The sequence below is a fragment of the Magnolia sinica genome, chromosome 4, assembly GCF_029962835.1.
Source record: "Magnolia sinica isolate HGM2019 chromosome 4, MsV1, whole genome shotgun sequence".
Lineage (NCBI taxonomy): Eukaryota > Viridiplantae > Streptophyta > Magnoliopsida > Magnoliales > Magnoliaceae > Magnolia > Magnolia sinica.
In genome coordinates this window covers 98,655,552-98,675,749 of record NC_080576.1, presented here as the reverse complement: position 1 = coordinate 98,675,749, position 20,198 = coordinate 98,655,552, and the positions used below count along the sequence as shown (strand labels likewise).

Here is a 20,198-nt window from a genome sequence, read left to right as displayed (position 1 = left end):
AGTAATTATTGGTTCTGATCAAACACGTGTCATTGTTGGCACATGTTCCGCGATTCAACTATTTTAATACCTACTCGCGCAAATCGCTCGTAGTAACACGCGAAAATCCTTGCAAACCAAGGCCCCACGAAATCCCGCATGCTCTAACGGTCATATTACCGTTGTATCTTCAATCCAATTCAAATCTTTTAAAAAAGCAAACGCCTCTGCTCGCAAGAAAGAACATCTCTCTCTGAGACTAACAGCTCCCATTACAAGCCTTCTGAATCTCCCCATCTCTTTTCATCGATTTCCACCTTTCTTTCTTCCATCTTCTAATCACAAACGTCCGATCGTCTCTGTTCTTAGGATCGATGGAAACGCCATCTTCCACAAGACGAGTCACAAGATCCCAGACCATGACTGGATCGAACAACATACCCAATTCGAGTAAGTATTTTTTTTTTTTTTCCCTTTCCGCCGAAAACATCGAATGATTCCTGCAATAGATTTCAATTTTCACCATCTTGCTTTCTCTTTCCTTCTACGCAGGGAAGAAGGAAGAATCTGATAAGGTTATTTCGAGATCGAGAAAAGGGAAATGCGATCGATCGGCTCTTTTTGATATCACGAATGATTCGCCGATTGTTGGGCTTGCGATGGGAAGCTTAAAAACCCCCAATTCCGTAGCCAAGAACAGCGATCAAGCCAAACGAACACCAGGATCGGGCGAGGTGCTGTTGCGTGGGCAGGTTAAAACCCTCTTGCAGAAGGTTGAAGAAGAGGCGGAGGTTTCGAAACTCTCTTTCGATGTGCGTCCTTTCCCTCATTTTCAAGGCCTTCTGGATTCGCCTGCAGGGATTCTAGCTCCGACGCCGGCCAACACACCACTCATTTCGAATCCTTTGGACGGTGGAGATGTCATTGCGTTGCCGATCGTCACAATGCCGGTGGCCCATGAAGTTTCCAAGATAATCGAGGTCTCATTCTAGGCAATTTCCAGCCTCTTTCTTCCCCTGTTTTCTTGAGAAATAAGAGTAAAATTGGGATGACACTTCTCAAGAGATCCAGTCCGCTCATCATGTGGGTCCCACCATGAATGAATGTTGGCCCAAAAACTAGGTTGGTTTAATTCAAGCATTGGATGTGGGCCTTTGACACACTGTCCCTCTGTAATTCAGGTGGTTTGGGAACAATAACAAGATTTTTTCCTGTCCATCATCAAATGGGGCCCACATCGGCCTCATTTTATTTTCATCTGGTACTCTTTCCTCACCTGGGTATTTCTGATTTTCTTTTTTCAGATCAGTCATCCGATCAACTGTTTAAAACAAGAAACTAGTGAATCTGAGGATAGTCTGGTTACTCGGGCATTACAGTTCGACTCCCCTGGAAAATCTGAAAACTCTGTTTCATCTACAATCTCATCGGCTCTGACATACGAAGGGAGCTGTCATGGACAAAAACTGCCTGACGAAGACGACGATGCTTCTGTCTGGTCTGTTCAGGCCAATGCGAGTTCAAAAGGAGATGAAGGAGAAGATGATTATGATGAAGGAGCAGAAGAAGAGGGAGAATTAATCGACGAGTTATGCCACGGGCTGAGATTAATGTGTGTTGAGGAGAAGAGAGGATTGCTTGAGTTTGTGGGCCGGCATACTCGGTTCATCTACAACAGCGATGGTGAGATCGAAGGAGAGGAGGTGGTCATGAGTCTGTCTGCGTCACCAGGCATTCTACGGTTGAAGGGTATGCCGACTCCAGAAGGGAAGCATCTTCGCTTTCCTGAAGAAGAAGAAGAAGATTGAAGGGAATTTTCTCTGATGGTTTGGATTTGTTTTGAACATCTGTGTTTGTGTCTTTCTTGACACCATTTTCATGCATCTTCAGTTCTGTTTTATGGGCATTTGGGGGATTTTCTTTTGTTTTTTCTTTTAAATTTAATTATCATGGAAACAAATGAGATATTGTTTGAATTTCAATTCCTTCAAAAACTGTTTCAATTCTCAACTCAGTTAAAGTAAATTGGGAATACAAATCAGTCATGCACAATCCTTTTTTATTGGTTCCCATCTGGGCTAACTGATCAAATTTCACTCACACCCTTTGTTTGGAAGATCCCATCCGTTTGATTCGTGAAAATGGTGATTAAGAAAGTTAAGGTGAAAATGGTGAATATCTTAATTAAGACTGATGGGCCTTTATGGACGTTGCATCACATCAATTTTTGTACACAAAATATCCATAATATTATTTGGGAAGGGTTCGAATTGGATGAGCTACTCTGATGCAGAATAATCCAAGTGCATTCTCAAAAAACAAACAGAAGAAGAGAAATAAGAAGCAGGCCTAGTTGAGTTTATCCAAGTTAGAGTGCTTTTTACAAGTTAGAGAGCTTTTTCCCTATGTTTGAAATTTCTATACGACGTAGTTATGTAACTGATCCAAATGATTAATCAATTCAAAAGAAATCTATTGAAATATGAGAAATCCTAAAAAAGGTTCTTTACATGGTCACATCAATTTTTGTACACAAAATATCCATAATATTATTTGGGAAGGGTTCGAATTGGATAAGCTACTTTGATGCAGAATAATCCAAGTGCATTTCTCAAAAAAGAAGAAGAAGAGAAATAAGAAGCAGGCCTAGTTTGAGTTTATCCAAGTTAGAGAGCTTTTTACAAGTTAGAGAGAGCCCTATGTTTGAAATTTCTGTCCGACGTAGTTATATAACTAATCCAAATGATTAAACAATTCAAAAGAAATCTATTGAAATATAAGAAATCCTAAAAAAGTTTCTCTACATGGTCATACAAATTGACTGACCATTTGGTGGAAGAGGAGGAGGAAAGAAAATAAATAAGAAAGATTCGAAGTTGATTTTGCTTTATAAAAAGAAGATACCGATTAACCTATAAAATAGTCACAAGGTTTAGTTAATTATCTCGAGGCAAACTTTGAATACTAGATATTGACCCCGAAATAATAAGTTTCAGATTAACCTATAAAATAGCTTCACAAGGTTCAGTTAATTATCTTGAGGCAAACTTTGAATACTAGATATGACCCCAAAATAATAAGGGTCAAGGTCAGGCCAATAATGCAATGGGGGATAAACTTCATCATCGAGAGGGAAACAGCTTAGATCACTGTTTATGCCTGAAAATGAGGAGGAAGAATCCATTTTGGTGGAAGAGGAGGAAAGAAAATGAGGAAGATGTTGATTATTCAAGATTCAAAGTCGAGCCTCCCAATATTCTATTAGACCTATAGGATACAATGATCTGTGGGTAAAACTCACACCAAGGCTGAAAACAGACATTCTCATCATGGTAAGGGCAATACACATGGATGGGCATGTAAGCGCTGCTTTCAGTTGGGACGAGTTCTCGATTTTTGGTTACGAGGAAGTTTGGATTCTCATTTGGGGGATTCCGCTCAAACTCTGGTATGATGATTTCTTCACTTTAGTGACGAATCTGCTGGGCCCGTTAGTGGAACTCGATCAAAAAACTAAAATAGGTGAAGAAATGGCAGTGGCCAGGATGAGGATTTGTAGGAAGAAGGGAGACCCTCTCCCGACTCAGATTCATGATGTAGTCGAAGATAGGGTGATTCCCCTCCCCATTCGACAGGAATACAAAAACTCTCCATGTCCAAGGTGGGGAGATCTTTGGCGTGTTAGAGAACCTCCTCTTGTCTTTGGGATGGAGGTTTCGACCAGAGCGGAGCATGGAGGAGAATCGCTTCAATTCTCCTGCAGAACACCGGAACCGGTGTTAGTCCCTTCGCAGTCGACTTTGAATGTTGTTGTCAGTAACAAGTCTTCTCAGCAGATAGGTGGAAACGAGAGCAACGCCCGTCTCTGCATCAAAAGCATGCATGGGACACATGGCACCTCCTCCGTGAATCGTTCGACAAGCATGCCTGACGCTTATCTCGAGGCCCACGTCAACCGTCCGTCGAAAAGCTTAGAAGACCAGATTGAAACACGTAGCGCTCTTGTCCCGAGAGCCGTGTCTATCACACAAGGCGGATGTCTTGCGACTTTAGATCTCAACTCGGATCTGGGACCTGACTTCACTTCGGGCTCCCAACCCGATGACTCTCAACGATCGGATAAGTGGATATCGGGTTCACATAGCCAATCGAGTCTCAACTCCTACGAGCCCAAGCTATCAGAAAAAAGGTTTTTTAACCTTAACATCCTTATTCCTGCAACCCCGACGATAGATAAAAATTATAATTCAATTCAATTAGCTCCATCAGATGCCCTCATCATCCATCTTGCTGCCCACGAGATCCCTACATCGCTCGACAGTCAATACCAACTGCACCATTTTTTCGTTTCTTCTAGTTCCAGGCAGAGGACGATGATTCCGAGAACCAAAACATTAGAGATCGACCAGGGGTCTTACTATTCCGACAACGTATCATCGGTTCGATATTCCTCCCCATCCTCAGCTCGTGAATGGTCAGATCAAGGTCTTCTCGAGCAATTTCAAGAACATTTAGACTTAGAGATTCTTGAAGTTGAACCCTTACAGGCTAGGGTGGGAGGTGATCAGACTATAATTGAAGAAGATTCGCATCAGACTATAGGATCGAACAAATTAGATCTGATAGACAAGATCCATAATAAGAAATGGATCAGAGATGCTATAGGGCATGTGGGTAGGTTACTCGGCCTATCCTTTGGCGATTGTCCAAAGGATTTTACAGCTCTATTTCAATGTGTCAAGGCCAGTGGAAGACCATTACCAGATCAGAAATTTCACAGAGGGTGCAGATCATCTTCTCGTACCAAAAGGGAATTGCAATCACCACATCCAAATAGGGAGTTGCAGAGCTTACTGTTAGGGCAGAGATTTCCAGAAACTCCTCCGAAAAGGTTAGTGTTACAGGGTATTCGGGGAAATTTTGTATCCAAATGAAGCTGATTTCCTGGAATGTGAGGGGAGTGGGGTCTAAATAGAAAAGAAGGATAATAAAGGACATGTGACAGATACAATCCGAATATTATGTCTTTAGGAAACCAAGGTATCCATGTTCGATGACAGTTTGATGGGATCTCTTTGGAAGGCTATAGATGCAAAATGGGTGGCTAAAAACTCCGTTAGCAGTGCAGGAGGGATCCTTTTAGCTTGGAAGTCGTCTACTTGGCAGGTTCTCAATACTTAGAATGGTAATTGTTCAGTTTCGGTTGTTCTCCATCACATATCTTCTGTTTTTACATGTCTTTTCCTCTCAGTATATGGGCTAGTTCAGGATGGTGACAGGGATTCCTTTTAGAAGGAACTCTCAGCCTCCAGGCAGAAATTTTCAGGACCTTGTTGTATGGTAGGGGACTTTAACACCATTAGAAATATTGATGAAAAATGCCACGGAAAATCAGTATCCACAGCTATGAAATCCTTTTCCTGTTGGATAGAAGAAGAGGAGTTGGTGGACCTTCCCCTACTTGGGGCTAGATTTACCTGGTCAAATGGGAGAGCGGTCCTTATGATGTGTAGACTAGATCAATTCCTTCTCTCTACAGATTGGATATACTGATTCCCTCTAACCTCTCAACTTAGCCTCCCCAGGACCACATCCGATCACTGCCCTATATGCTTAGACGTTGAAGAACAGAATTGGGCCCTAAGCCTTTCCATTTTGATTTATCTTGGCTCAAAATCTCAGGGTTCTCAAAAAAGGTCGCTGATTGGTGGACAGGTTTCAAAGTTAATGGTTGTGCAGATTTTAGGCTATCCTCAAAATTAAAGATGCTGAAAATTGAATTAAAGCAGTGGTACCGGAATGAGTTGCAAAACAAGAATCAGGAGTCAGAAGACCTGTTAGTTGAACTGTCAGCCATTGATGTGCAGGTCTATTCTCAAATCTTAGCTCCAGATTCTCAGGCCAGAAGTGTGCAGATAATTCAAGCCATTGCCAACAAAATTCTTCAAATAGAAATATCTTGGAAACAAAAGGCTCGTCTGAAATGGTTGAAAGAAGGAGATAGAAATACACGTTTCTTCCACAAGATGGCAAGTTTGCATGCAATAAACAACAGAATCTCTAGCATATTGGTGAACGGGGTCCTGTTAGAAGACAAGGAGGAGATTGCGGAGGAGATGATATCTTACTTCACATCCCTTCTTAAGGGAGAAGATTGGCGTAGACCCAAGATAGATGGTATCGGTTTTAATTCAATTACAAAGGAGGAGGCGATTCTTCTGGAAGGTCCTTTCTCAGGAGAAGAAATTAAACGAGCCATTGATTCTTTAGGGACAGACAAGGCGCCGGGCCCAAATGGATTCCCTATCGCTTTCTATGCGCAGTTTTGGGAGGTGATCCAATCAGATGTCATAGACTGGTTCAATGAGTTCCATAAAAGAAGCAGGATTTCAACCAGCTTAGGGGCGTCTTTTATAGCTTTGATTCCGAAGATGTCAGGTGCAGTGTCCCCAAAAGATTTCAGGCCTATAAGCTTGTTAGGAGGGCCTTATAAGATTCTGGCAAAGGTTATAGGGAAACTCATTTCAGATAATCAGTGCACCTTCATAGTAGGTAGAAAGATCATCGATGCAGCTCTCTGTGCTATGAAATTCTAGATGTTAGCGCTAGATCGGGCCAAAAACACATCGTCTGTAACTAGATATCGAAAAAGCTTACGACTACGTAGACTAGGGTTTCTTGCAGTATATGTTGCAGCGCATGGGGTTTGGGGACAAGTGGAGAGCTTAGATAAGGGAGTGTACTGAATCAGCTCATTTCTCCATCCTTTTGAACGGTTCTCTAAAAGGCTTTTTCAAAAGTTCCAGAGGTTTAAGACAAGGAGATCCTCTTTCCCCCTTCCCTTTTCTGATTGTGGGTGAGGCCTTGTCTCGCATGCTCCTAAAAAGGCAAGAGGAGGGCATCTTACGAGGGATCGACATAAATGGTATGTCAAGGCCTATTATGCACATTCGATATGCGGACTCCCTTAGTTTCTCCAAAGCATTGCCAGAGATGGTCCTCAATTTGCAAACTACTCTTCTTTGTTTCCAAGCGGTCTCCGGCTTGAAGGTGAATTTGAACAAATCTAAAATTTTTGGGATCAATATGGACAGAGCAGAAGTTGAAGGTTTTGCTCATCTTTTCGGCTGCAAAGCTGATTTTCTTCCTGCTTCATTCGTGGGCTTGCCATTGTGTGTCGGAAAACCTCCTAAAACTCTATGGGACAAAGTTATAGCTAGATTTCAGTTGTATCTTTCCAAGTGGAAGAGTCGATATCTCTCATTAGGAGGTCGTCTTACGTTAATCAAAGCAGCTCTCTCCAATCTCCCGATTTATTTTACGTCCCTCCTCAACTGTCTGACTTCGGTTAGGGAATTAATAGACAAAGTTAGGCGGGATTTTCTATGGCAAGGTAAGGAAGTTGGGAAAAATTTTCATCTCCTGAAGTGGTCAGAGGTATGTTTCCATCTGTCGGATGGGGGAGTTGGGGTCAAAGATCTTAAAGTGATGAATAATGCTCTCCTTGGCAAGTGGATCTGGAGGCTTGGGACTGAACAAGACTGCCTCTGAAGCTCTATTATTAAAGAAAAATGTGGTACTTCCCATGGTGGCTAGTGGACTAAAGAATTACCATCCCACAAAGTATCACATATCTGGAAAGGAATCATGAATATGAAGCGGGTAATTCTTCCATGTGTTGGTTTTGTTCTTGGCAATGGTTCTAAAATTCGGTTTTGGGATGATATCTGGATATGAGAACAAACGCTTAGAAACAGATTCCCTTTCTCCTACCGAATAGCTGAGTCCAAGAATTCATATGTTGCTGATCATTTCTATGAAAAGGGTGGTAGAATCATTTGGAATGTGACGTGTAGAAAACGCCTCCAAGACTGGGAGAACCCGAATTTTATGGGTCTCTTGGAATGTCTCTATATTGCAGCCCCCTCTCTCTCGTCCCAGGATTCAATCTTCTAGAAACCGGACACATCGTCTTCTTTCTCGGTTCGGTCTCTCTATAATCAAATGCACAAACTGAAGTCCACTCCCAAGCATAATCCCCCCTCCCCCCCCCCCCCACAAAAAAAAAAAAAATCCTAATGTTTGGATGGCTAGCAGGGAAAAAGAAAATTCTCACAGTGGATAATCTGAGGAAGAAAGGAATGGTCCTCCCCAATATATGTATATGCTGCATGCGGCCTGAAGAGACGGTGAACCATCTGCTGCTTCACTGTCATTTCGTTCGCCTGATCTGGGCAGAGATATTAAATGGTTTCAATTTATGTTGGTGCAGCCTGGGGGAGGTTAGCCGGTTCCTTCAAGCGTGGCACGGAGTGCATATTGGCAAGGCAAAGACGACGACGATCTGGTGAATGTCTGTTCTTGCAGTCTAGTGGTCGGTGTGGGGGGAGAGAAATAGTAGAGTTTTCAGGAATATTTCTAATTCGACGGGTTCTGTGGTAACAAAGGCTAAGCGTCTAATGATAGAGTGGGCCTCCAATGTTAAAGACTTTCATGGTCAAGACTTTTTCTTCATAGGGTTGTAACAGTAGGCTGCTTTCTCAGTTGCCTCTCTTTGTTTTTTGCCTCTTTCTTAATAATATCCTTCATCTTTCGGAAAAAAAAAAAAAAACAGTGAGTACATAATCAGTGATCCAAATCCACTTGGAAATCATACAGTTAAAATATCTATAATGGCTTCTCAGGTGGCGGATGCGGTGATCATGACACGGCCAAGGAATCAAGAAGGCCCACTCAGCAGTTATGCCACACTTGTACGTTGAATATTGGCCGTTGGTCATGCATTTCCTTACAAATGCATTTTTTTCTCATGCGCCTCTCGACTTCGGCCTTACCTTTTTTTTTTTTTTGTTTTTTTTAATTTTCTTCTAGGACGTGCTCCACCTGATCAATGGTCCAGATCTTGCACAATTATACTGCGTTATCACTTGAGCGAGAATGGCCTTTAATCAGGCTGACATGAATCCTCAACACCAAGTACAACAGTAAAGCTCTATGGGCCCACCACGTTGTATGTGGTACATCCTCTTCGTCCATAAGGTGCGCTCCTTAGGCGCGCCTTTCTTCGGTAGATCCTTGACTGTGGGGCCTACCGTGATCTATGTGCCTTACATCCACGCCATCCATCCATTTTGACAGTTCATTATAGGGCATGATCCTGAAAATGAAGCTGACCCAAATCTCAATTGGACCACACCACAGGACACAAAGGTGATTGACCATAAAAAGTTACTGTGGGACACAAAATTTTTGGATCAAACTGATATTTATGCGAGCCACAAAAATTTGGGATCAAGCTGATATATGTGTGGTCCCTTCGTCCAGGTCTTTGTGTCCTTATCATCAGGTTGGATGCCAAATAAACATTCCAATGGCCCCAAGAAGTTTTTAATGGTGGGCATTCAATCACCATTATTTTCTATAGTGTGGTCCACCTAAGATTTGGATCTGCTTCATTTTTTGGATCATTCACTAAAATGAGGTATTAAAATAGACTGACCGCATGAATGTAAGGAGCATATATCACAGTGGGCCATAGTCAGGGATCCAGCAAAGCTGGCCCGAAGTCCCTCAAAACTAATCCATATGGTTTTTAAAAAACAATGTCCAGAATAGGGGGTGTCAATAGCCCGGGTTAGGGCCGGGCCAGGCTATGTCCAAGCCCAGCTCAAGCCCATCCTGAAATTGTAATATAGGGCTCCGCCCAAGCCCAAATATTTTTTTGTAAAATAAAGGAACGTTTTGGTAGGCTCACGGTTACCTCCAGCTTGTTCGCTTATGATTTCTGATCCATTCATTTGGTGGGCCCTGCAGTAGAGAGAGAGAGAGAGAGAGAGAGAGTACAACCTGCTGCAATGACCAAGCATGTTGTTGCTGCAATGGTGGTAAGGGAAAGGGCGTGGTCAGTTGGTGAGGGAGAGAGATGGGAGGAGTGGGTCGGACGTAAGACAGAGAGGCAAAGAGAGATGGGAATCATGGTTAGAGGTTAGAGAGAGATGTGTGGAATGCTGAAAAGGAAGCAATGTATTTTAGTATTTCTTTTAATAAGAAAGTACATCGGATGGGATTATCGGCTCAGGTGGGCCCCACCAGGGTGTCTATGTGAAATCCACCCCCAGGACCAAGTGTGTCACCCAATGTTAGGCCTAATGCTAAAAAATCAGCCCCTGCATGTTTCACACGATTAGAAATCATGTACAAGGCAACACTCATCCTCCAAACCACTTCCCTTTATGTGACTCACCTGAATAATGGATGGGGCTGATGTCTGGCTGTCGAGCCTAAGCTTTGGTGTGGTATATAATGGTTGGAGTGAATTTTATATAATCATTACGGTGAGCCTAGTAAATATTAAGGGTGGGCATCTCTGCCAATTGCTTCCCTTAGCGTGGCCTACCTTAATCTTGGGCCATCTCAATTTTTCTTTCACATGGTCATAGCATAGAATTACATATGTAATGATTAGAGTGGATTTTACCTACATATTAGTGTGGCCAGGTAAAAAAATCATGGTGGGTGTACCTCTCACAACGAGAGCTGGTCACAACCCGATCCGGCGGATTTGATTCCATCCGAACCAAACCGAAGGTCTGGATCAGTGTGGTTCGAGTTGGATCGGTCAGATTTGACCATTCATTCGATCGGATTCAAATTGTGGTCAATTAGGACCGATCCGAACCGAAATCCAAACCAAATGGATCCGATCCGATCCGGAGTGATTCTTATGAATATTTATCACGTATATTTATCTTGTGAACAGGTTGGATGACAAAAAAATATAACTGAGGCCTCATAAATTTTTCAATGGTGAAAATCAATACTTCTACTTTTTCCTGTGGTATGGTCCACTTGAGCTTTGGATATGTATCAATTTTGGATTCAACCACTAAAATGATCTGGAAAAACGAATGGACAGCGTGGATGAACCACATGGATTCACGGTGGGCCCCAACAGGGTTTACCAAATACAGTAAAAGAGCCTATTGAGTTACAGAAGAGGATTTGATGGTGTACCACATACCAACTATATAACTGCTATAGGTACGTGTTGTGAGAAGACGAGTACTGGCGCTCCTCGAGCTCTGAGTTGTACGAACGGTTCAAAGGAGATCAATGTTATACAGGCCCCACAGTGATGTATTTATTATATCCACACCGTTCATATATTTTTAAAGATAATTATAGAGCATTATCCAAAAAATGAATCATATTCGAAGATCATCTGGACCACACCACAAATAGCAGCAGAGATAATAATTTTCACTGTTAAACAATTTGTAGGGCCCACCATAACGTTTATTTTCCATCCAATCTATTCATAAGGTCACAAAGACCTAAATTAAGAGGAAAAACAAATTTCAAATTGATCCAAAACTTCTATGACCTCAAAAGGGGTTTCAATGGTAGACGTTCAATCCCGCACTACTTTTTTCAGTGTGGTGCACTTGATGGTTAGATCTGTCTTATTTTTCATCTCAATCCTTAAGACGAGCTCCCCAAATGGATGGACGATTTGGATATAACACATACCCCATGATCAGACCCATAGAATTTGTTGACATCAGTGCAGATGTTTTGGATTAAGCTTATATTTGTATTTTCCCTTCATCCATGGCTATATAATCTTATGAACAGGTTGGATGACAAATAAACATCATTGTGGGGCTTAGAAAGGTTGCAATGGTGGAAATCATTATCCCTGCCGTTTTTCCTGATATTATACACATAAATCTTTGGATATGCTTCAATTTTGGTATCAACCCTTAAAATCAAATGGAAAAACGGAGAGCCAGTGTAGATAGACTACATACATTCAAGGGGGGCCTAACTCAGTTTACTCGGTACAATAAGAGCATACTAACTAACTCAGCACGCAATTCAATTTCTACGAAGTGGAAGCATTCTGAGTAAACTATGAAGTTTTCAACATTGGACCACGCATATCCAATTTCTATAAAGTGGAAGCATACTGAGTAAACTATGAAGCTTTCAACATTGGACCATGCATATCCAATTTATACAAAGTTTTCAACATTGGACGGCATGGATAAACAACATACATTCAGAGTAGGCCCAACTGGGTTTACTCGATGCGATGAAAGCATACTGAGTTATATCCTCTGAAGTACCCATCGTCGAAATTACGTTGTAACTCATTGCGCGTACTAAGTAAACTATGTGGTCCAATTTCTATCGCACTCAGTGTACTTAATATGATAAGAGTTTACCGAGTAACTCACTTGATCTTTGGATATGCTTCAAATTTAGGCTCAACCACTTAAATTAGATGAAAAAACAGATGTACGGCGTGGATATGCCACATACATTCAAGGTAGTTCCAACTGAGTTTACTCGATCAGTACGATAGGAGCGTTCAGTACGCAATCCGATATCCCCACCGTCCGTATGCCACCGACATTACCGGGAGTGGATTAGGTGAGATGTCCAAATCATCCAAGATTGTGCGGCCCTTAGCGTGGGCCCTACATTTATGTGTTTAGTATGTATCCACGCCGTCCATCATTTGTTCCAGATAATTTCAGAGTACTATAAAAATAAAAATAAAAATAAAAAAATAAGCTGATTCAATCACTAGCTGTACCAGAGCATAGGAAACAGTGATGATTGACCATTAATGCTCCACAAATATTTTAGATCAATTTGATATTTATTTTTTCCCTTCATCCAGGCTTATGTGTCCTTATCAACAGATTAGATTGAAAATAAATACTACTAAACAATAAAGTACTCATTAAGATGTTTTAATGGTAGCCAGTTCAATCACCACTGTTTCCTATGGTTTAGTCCACCTGATGATTGAATCTACTTCATTTTCTTTAGAAAATTTCATAAAATAATCTCCACCTGATGATTGAATCTGCTTCATTTTATTTAGATAATATCATAAAATAATCTGATAAAACGGATAGACGGCACGGATACAGCATACATATTCAAGTTGGGCCCACAATAAGGGCCTCACTCTCTTGATTGAGCCACTCTCACCTAATCGGCGGCCGACATTGTACACGTGAAAACCCCGGCCACTCAAAATTTTAAAAACCTCCGCCTACTCATCATACGGATTCCAACATATCCTAAAAGATATAAAACCCCACGGACAGCATTATTCTGCACAAAACCCAGCGGAGGAAAAATAAAATAAAATAACACGTGAATCCCATTTTCTTTCGTTTCCTTCATCTTCGCCCCTCTACTCTTGTCAAGCGGGCTGTTTTTTTTCACACACCACGTACATCCACACCGTCCATACGTTTTGAAGGATTATATTAGGACATGGCCCTAAAAATAAAATTAATCAAAAGCTACAGTTGGCTAAATGACACGAAACAATGGAGATGGAACACCCACGGTTAAAATCTCTTGAAGCAATCGTGGCCAATATTCTACAATGATATGAGATAAGGTTGATTTCCCAAAAACGTCCATGTGGGCTCACTGGGAATCTGCGTCTCTGCACCGCTTCTCATAAATACCACGTCGTCCACGTGCGGTGTGCCAGTCCGGTTATTCGAAAATCACGTTCCCTGCCACGCAATTAATGGGCAGGGATCGGGCCTACTAAAATTAATATTTTAAATGAAGGTACATTCCGAAAGGACATGGATTTCCTGCCAGCCTTTCCAAATAAGTCACTGCTATCGGAACCTAGATGGGGCTAACCGTGATGTTTGTGAAGAATCCACCCGTCCATCCATTCCTTGAGATCATTTTAGGATATGGGGTTAAAAATGAGCCGGATTTAAAACTCAAGTGTGCCGAAAATGTGAGAATTGAACATTAACAGCTTAAATATTCGTCGGGCCACTTAAGTTTTGAATATTTGTATTTTCAGTTAATCCCATTAAGAATAATGTTATGTACTGTATGAATGTCATATAACATTACAGTCAACCCCAGGGAGGTTTCAACAGTAGGAATTTCCTTACCCACCTTTTCCTTTAATGCGTCCCACTTGAGTATTTCATCCTGCTCACTTTTTTTCTCAAGTTCTAAAATGTGCTATAAAAGTGGATGGACGGGGTGGATTTCTTACAAACATCAAAGTGAGCCCCACATTGGTTTCGAGCGCAACAACTTCATGCGCAGGAACTACATGCCAAAGGCTAGAGCCGAACAGAATCTGACCTGATCCGGCGAATCTGACCCGATCCGAACCGAATTGAAGGCCTGGATCGGGGCGGATCGAGTAGGACCACTCAGATCCGATCGTACATCGGATTGAGTAAGGATCGTGGTCAATCCGGACTGATCCGATCCGAAATCCGAATGAACCCTAACCCGTTTTTCTCTACTTGAAGGAGGCACCACACCCACCCATCTCTCCTCCTTTCTCTCTCTTTCTCTCTCGATTTCCCTCCTCACTGTCCTTCTCTCCTCCTTTCTCTCCTTCTTTGTCTCCTGGTTTCCCACATCCTCTTCTTTCTCTCCTCATTTCTCTCCCTCTCTCTCCCTAGACTCAACTCGATCCGACTCAACTCAGTTTCCCAGACCGAGTCGGACTCGGTCCGGGTCTGGCCAGTAAGGATTTGGATCGGTGTTCACTCCCCAAGTATAGGGTTGTGATGTAGTAATAAACTCGGTAAGACCAAGGTCGAATCCCAAGGGACTGATACCTGTACGTTATCTGAAACCAAGTAGAACAAGAACTAGACTAAGATGTGATCTAAACCAAATAGAATTTAAGGAATAATTTGTGGAATAATTATCTAATAACTTAAGGAATTCAAAGGAAGGAAACTAGGGATTCAGAGGATCCACTTGTAGAGATCAGGGAGATATTATGCGTGCTTCAAAAATCATGGAAATCAACTGGACTTCCTTTGATATAATTTTCAAGAGATGAAAGGTATATGAATTAGAATAGATTCCATTACCAAACCATGCCCAGGAGACAAAGTAAACAACAGAATTAAACTAATTACCAACCAACCAATAATGTATGAAGATCAGGAAGGGTACTGTCATCCGACCATGCCCATGGAACAATGATGAACAATAGGGCTTCCTGACTTCATAAACATAAAAAGGAGAAAGAAATACTCAAAGCCATTGCAAACCCATCGTAATTTCAGTTACAACAGATCATTAAAGACTAAGAAAAGTATTCCTTTAATAATCAACTAAAATCAAATTCAGTTCATGAATTTAAATTAAAGGCACCAAAATAGAATCTCCCATCTCGCTACAGGCTTCACCTCTTAGCCCTAGCTAAGGGGTTTAGCCACACATGAATGGGCTAAAATAAACAAATAAACAAGAGAAAGAGAAAAAAAAACACAGCAAAGAAATTAAAGTAAAGAAAAAAACTTCTCCTCTCTTCTCCCTGTCTTCACGTTCCAATCTTCAATCTTCCTCCTGGAATTGAATGCCTCTCTCCCTCACTCTCTCTTCCTTTTGTAGTTGTGAGGGTCGGCTGAAAAAAACTTCATGCGTAAGTTTTCTTACGCAGGCGTAATTCTTTACTGTGTTTGCGCTGATTGATTGGTGGGGCCTATTATTGAAGTTAACAGAGAAATCTACTCCGTTCATTGGAAGCGTGGCGAGAAACTAGTCGGGCAAGGACGGTTCTTGAGTGATTACAGTGTGGTCCATAGGCTTTTTCACTCCGCCGTCCGACCCGCATTTAGACGGTTGGAAATCGTCTTCTCAATGCCTTCTGGGATTCTGCCACCTAGGCGATGGTTATAGGGCCCTTTGGAGTCCACTGGATGGTCCAGATCGGACTGATCAATGCAAAGGGTGGCCCACAACATTCGACCGCAGTTTCTGTTGCGAAACAGAGCCTGCGCGACTCGTGCTGTGACGTTGGTGGGGTCCAAAATCAATATCAGACGAGAAATCCACCACGTCCATTGCGTTCTCCTCGGAAAACCGTTCGGGACAGCCTGATTTGTCTCGAGTTTGATGCGGCCCATGGTACCAGATCTTCTAGTCGTCCGTCTTGCATTTGATCATGAGTTACATGTGTGCGCGCGCATGGGAACAGAAGAAGACATTGGACAGGGTCTTGGCCAACCTATGGAGAAAATAGATGGTTCAGATCGTCCGTTTGGGCGATGGATGTGGCCCACTGTGATTAGCCGGTGAGAGCACGTCCGTCACTGGACGTGCGAAAGTCTTTGTTTGGACATTTTGCGCAAAAAACTGGTGGGGTCCACTGTGATGCCTGTCCTAGAAATCCACTACCTCCATCAGCTCCTGTACGTAGTGTTGGCCCATGGTCTCTAGTTTAAAGCAGATCTAACTTCAGGGTGGGCCACACGCTTAACCGATGTATGGACAACATTCACCGTTAAAAATACAATTTGCTTCAAGTATGCCATGCATGACACATCTATTTACAGATTTGCCCTTCTCTTTTGTTATATCTTCTGCCGTCAGTATCTCCTGATTGCACCATGCAAATGACACAAAATTTCACTAGGATTTTCATGCTCTTTCTAACGCCTAAGTTTGAGCCTTAATCGCTTATGGATTGCCAAGATGCTCTTTAATGGCTAGCGCCCTCTGATCTCTCTGTTGGGCCACTTCCACGAGGATCTAATGGCTAAAATTTGACGTGTACGGTTAATTTATGGTCCTCAGGCCATGTATGAAGTTTCGAGCCGAGTGGATGGTGGAAACCCTATGATCTTGCATTCTGACTAACTTTTAGGCCACTTGAGCTTCAGTTTCTCAATTTTCTCGAATCTCTGGCGTGTATATCCATCGATCTCGGTCCCATGGAGTCCATTCCTTACTCTGGTGACTTCGGAGCGTTAAATCCATGCTTTTAATACTCTTTTTCAATCAAAGCTCCTTATTACATCCTACAACAAAAACACGATTAAATTATAATATTAGGCATTATCGTGTATGTAAAATCGGGCAGTAATCGGGGTCTGTTATGCAATATTCGACCCTCAACACAACTCCCAATCAGCATTTTGCTAGTCCCGAACAAATTATGCGGAAAATAAGTTGAGAATTACAGGACAATTTCTATAAAATCGAATGATTTTTGAAAAACAATCCAGATCCTAGAATTCTATGATTCATGAATGTTGGGCATTACTATCTCCTAGACTTGAGCGCATGATAACTTCATAGTCGAGTTCAAAGTATTAATCCATTAATCAGAACAATTTTAAATATTGAGTTCCATGGGTGTATCGTGTAATCTCGGCTTATCATTAAGGTTCACTTCTTAATTTCATGATATTATCGGTAAACACTAAGATAATTCATAATAACTAAAACTTTCCTCACGGATCATCTTTTCATTAATCGACCTTTGATATATATATATATATATATATATATATATATATATATTTATTCATTAAAATACCGCCAAGGGGAGGAATCAAATCTTCACCTATAGGGAGCAAACCTATGATGAAGACCATTGCCCACCCCTTTCCGCCGGCTACTTTGGGAAATTGAACCTTCACCTATAGGGAGCAAACCTATGGTGAAGATTATTCACCCAATCCTTTCAATTTTCTCAGGCCGGTTCCTTTCATGCTTAGTGAGTACTAAGTAAATCCTTCAATATCAAACTGAAACCTTAATGTGAAAGCGAGATGTGACATGTGAGATCATAACTCAATCAAAGTGTACAACTTCTAATTCTGGATTAACAATTCAACTTAATTATGCAATCCAATAGATACTGAATCCAAGCATCTTAAATTTCCAACATCATGTATCTTGAAATTCCAAGTGCCTTAGATGGCTGTCAAAATCCCTTCGAATTCACAAGAAAGTCCAAAAAAATTAAAAATTTTCACAACTTTTGTTCAAGACCAAGAAAATGCTGATTAGGTCACCTAATCTCTCACCCCCAACCTAAAATCTACATTGTCCTCAATGTAAAAGATATGAGCGTGCAATGCACTTGGGACAACGAAAAGTGAATATGAAGTGATGGGAAGATAGTACCTGGATGATGAATCGAGAGACACTTTCCAATAGATCGCAGCATGGGCGTCGGTCAGCACGAGAGAGAAAGCAACACAAAAATAACAAAAATAAAATCCTACCTATACTACTTTCGTAGGTGCTCTTGATTGCATTTAGCGTATGCAACAAGCCTTTAAACCCCTAGGTTGCCCCTAGTGGACGAGTTGTAGTCTCGTGAGTGTTTGTAGTAATGTTACCTACAAACATTGAATTAACTAATGATAAAAACGAAATGAAGAGTCAAAACTCAATAGAGTATAAGCAAACTATCATATACAGTAGAAGCAAACTACCCTAGTCCTATGAAAGTGATAAACCTACCTATACCTCCATCGGACTAGGAGATCAATCCTGGTACACAGGATCAGTCATGGACATGTCCTCTGAATCAAATTTCTCGACAAATGGTTTCAATCGATGTCCATTGACTTTAAACTCCTTGCCATTGTCGGGATCCCTTATCTCAACGGCCCCATGAGGAAAAACAGTAACAACAATGTAAGGGCCGGTCCAACGAGATCGAAGCTTACCCGGAAAGAGATGTAATCGAGAATTGTACAAAAGGACCTTCTGACCAGGCGTGAATGATTTTCGCAAAATGTGTTGGTCATGAAATGCTTTCATCTTGTCCTTGTAAATTCTTAAATTATCGTACGCATCATTCTGGATTTCCTCCAGTTCATTCAATTGAAGTTTGCGTAGCGAGCCAGCGTTGTCCAGATTGAAAGTAAGATTTTTGATCACCCAGTACGCTTTATGTTCCAGCTCCATAGGCAAGTGACAAGCTTTCCTATCGACAAGTCTAAAGGGAGACATTCCAATAGGGGTTTTAAAGGCAGTACGGTATGCCCATAAGGCATCGGTCAATCGGATTGATCAATCCTTACGATCAGGGTTAACCGTTTTCTCCAAAATGTGTTTAATTTTCCTATTAGAAATTTCAGCTTGCCCACTTGTCTGTGGGTGATATGGGGTGCTCACCCTATGAGAGATACCGTATTTCTTCATTAAGCTCTCAAATGGTTTATTACAAAAGTGTGAGCCCTCATCACTAATGATAGCTCGAGGCGTTCCGAATCGAGAAAGGATGTTTTCTTTTAGGAATTTAATGACCGTGCGATGGTCATTAGTTCGACACGGAATCGCTTCGACCCATTTAGTGACATAATCCACAGTGAGCAAAATGTACAGATTTCCAAACGATTGGGGGAATGGTCCCATGAAATCGATGCCCCAGCAATCAAATGCTTCAATGATAAGGATGGGATTCAAAGGCATCATATTTCGACGGGACAATACTCCCAATTTCTGACAACGCTCACAAGCTTTGCAAAACTCATGAGTGTCCCTAAACATAGTGGGCCAGTAAAAGCCACACTGCAGAATCTTGGCCGTGGTCTTTTTAGCAGAAAAGTGACCACCACAGGCCTGTGAATGACAGAAGGAGATAACGCTCTGATGCTCATCGTCTGGTACATATCTCCTTAGGATTTGGTCTGGGCAATATTTAAATAAATAAGGATCATCCCAGAAAAAGTTACGCACCTCGGTGAAGAATTTCTTCTTATCTTGCGCAGTTCACTGTGTCGGTATGGAACTTGTGGCAAGATAATTAGCAATATCAACGAACTAAGGAGAATGGGAGACTCTGAACAGTTGTTCATCAGGGAACATATCATTGATATGGGTCACCTCAAGGAAATCAGAGGTATTAAGGCGAGAAAGGTGATCGGCCACTACGTTCTCTACTCCCTTTTTATCTTTAATTTTCAAATCAAATTCTTGAAGTAGAAGGATCCATCGTATCAAACGGGGCTTAGAATCATTCTTAGAAAGAAGATACTTAAGTGCTGCATGATCTGTGTAGATAATGATCTTGGATCCGATCAAGTAGGACCTAAATTTGTCCAAGGTGAACACTACAGCTAAGAGTTCCTTTTCCGTAGTCGAGTAGTTCACCTGGGCAGAATTGAAAGTTCTACTTGCGTAATGAATGACGTAGGGCCTCTTATCTTTTCTCTGGCCTAGGACCGCCCCAAGAGCATAATCAGAAGCGTCGCACATAAGCTCAAAAGGAAGGCTCCAGTCGGGTGGCTGCATGATAAGTGCAGTGGTTAACGTGCCCTTAAGCTTGGTGAAAGCTTCCTGGCATTGCTCAGTCCACTCGTATGGAGCATCCTTTTGAAGAAGATTACATAAAGGACGAGAGAGGAGACTAAAGTCTTTTATGAATCGCCTGTAAAATCCTACGT

General features: G+C 41.7%; 1 protein-coding gene across 1 annotated transcript; it reads left to right on the top strand.

Annotated features, from left to right (window-relative positions):
* Nucleotides 1–220: 220 nt before the first annotated feature.
* LOC131243471 (uncharacterized) lies at nucleotides 221–1,961 on the top strand. The gene is made up of 3 exons (XM_058242845.1): nucleotides 221–429; nucleotides 532–959; nucleotides 1,284–1,961. The coding sequence occupies exons 1-3, from the start codon at nucleotides 354–356 to the stop codon at nucleotides 1,785–1,787; spliced, it is 1,008 nt and encodes a 335-aa protein (XP_058098828.1). The 5' UTR covers nucleotides 221–353; the 3' UTR covers nucleotides 1,788–1,961.
* The last annotated feature ends 18,237 nt before the right edge of the window (nucleotides 1,962–20,198 follow it).

What these genes read in the sequence shown, in the direction of transcription:
- LOC131243471 (XM_058242845.1), top strand. Translation starts at nt 354, where the DNA reads ATGGAAACGCCATCTTCCACAAGACGAGTCACAAGATCCCAGACCATG. An exon ending in GAACAACATACCCAATTCGA is followed by an intron (nt 430 to 531) that starts GTAAGTATTTTT and finishes CCTTCTACGCAG; the next exon opens with GGAAGAAGGAAGAATCTGAT. An exon ending in AAGTTTCCAAGATAATCGAG is followed by an intron (nt 960 to 1,283) that starts GTCTCATTCTAG and finishes TTCTTTTTTCAG; the next exon opens with ATCAGTCATCCGATCAACTG.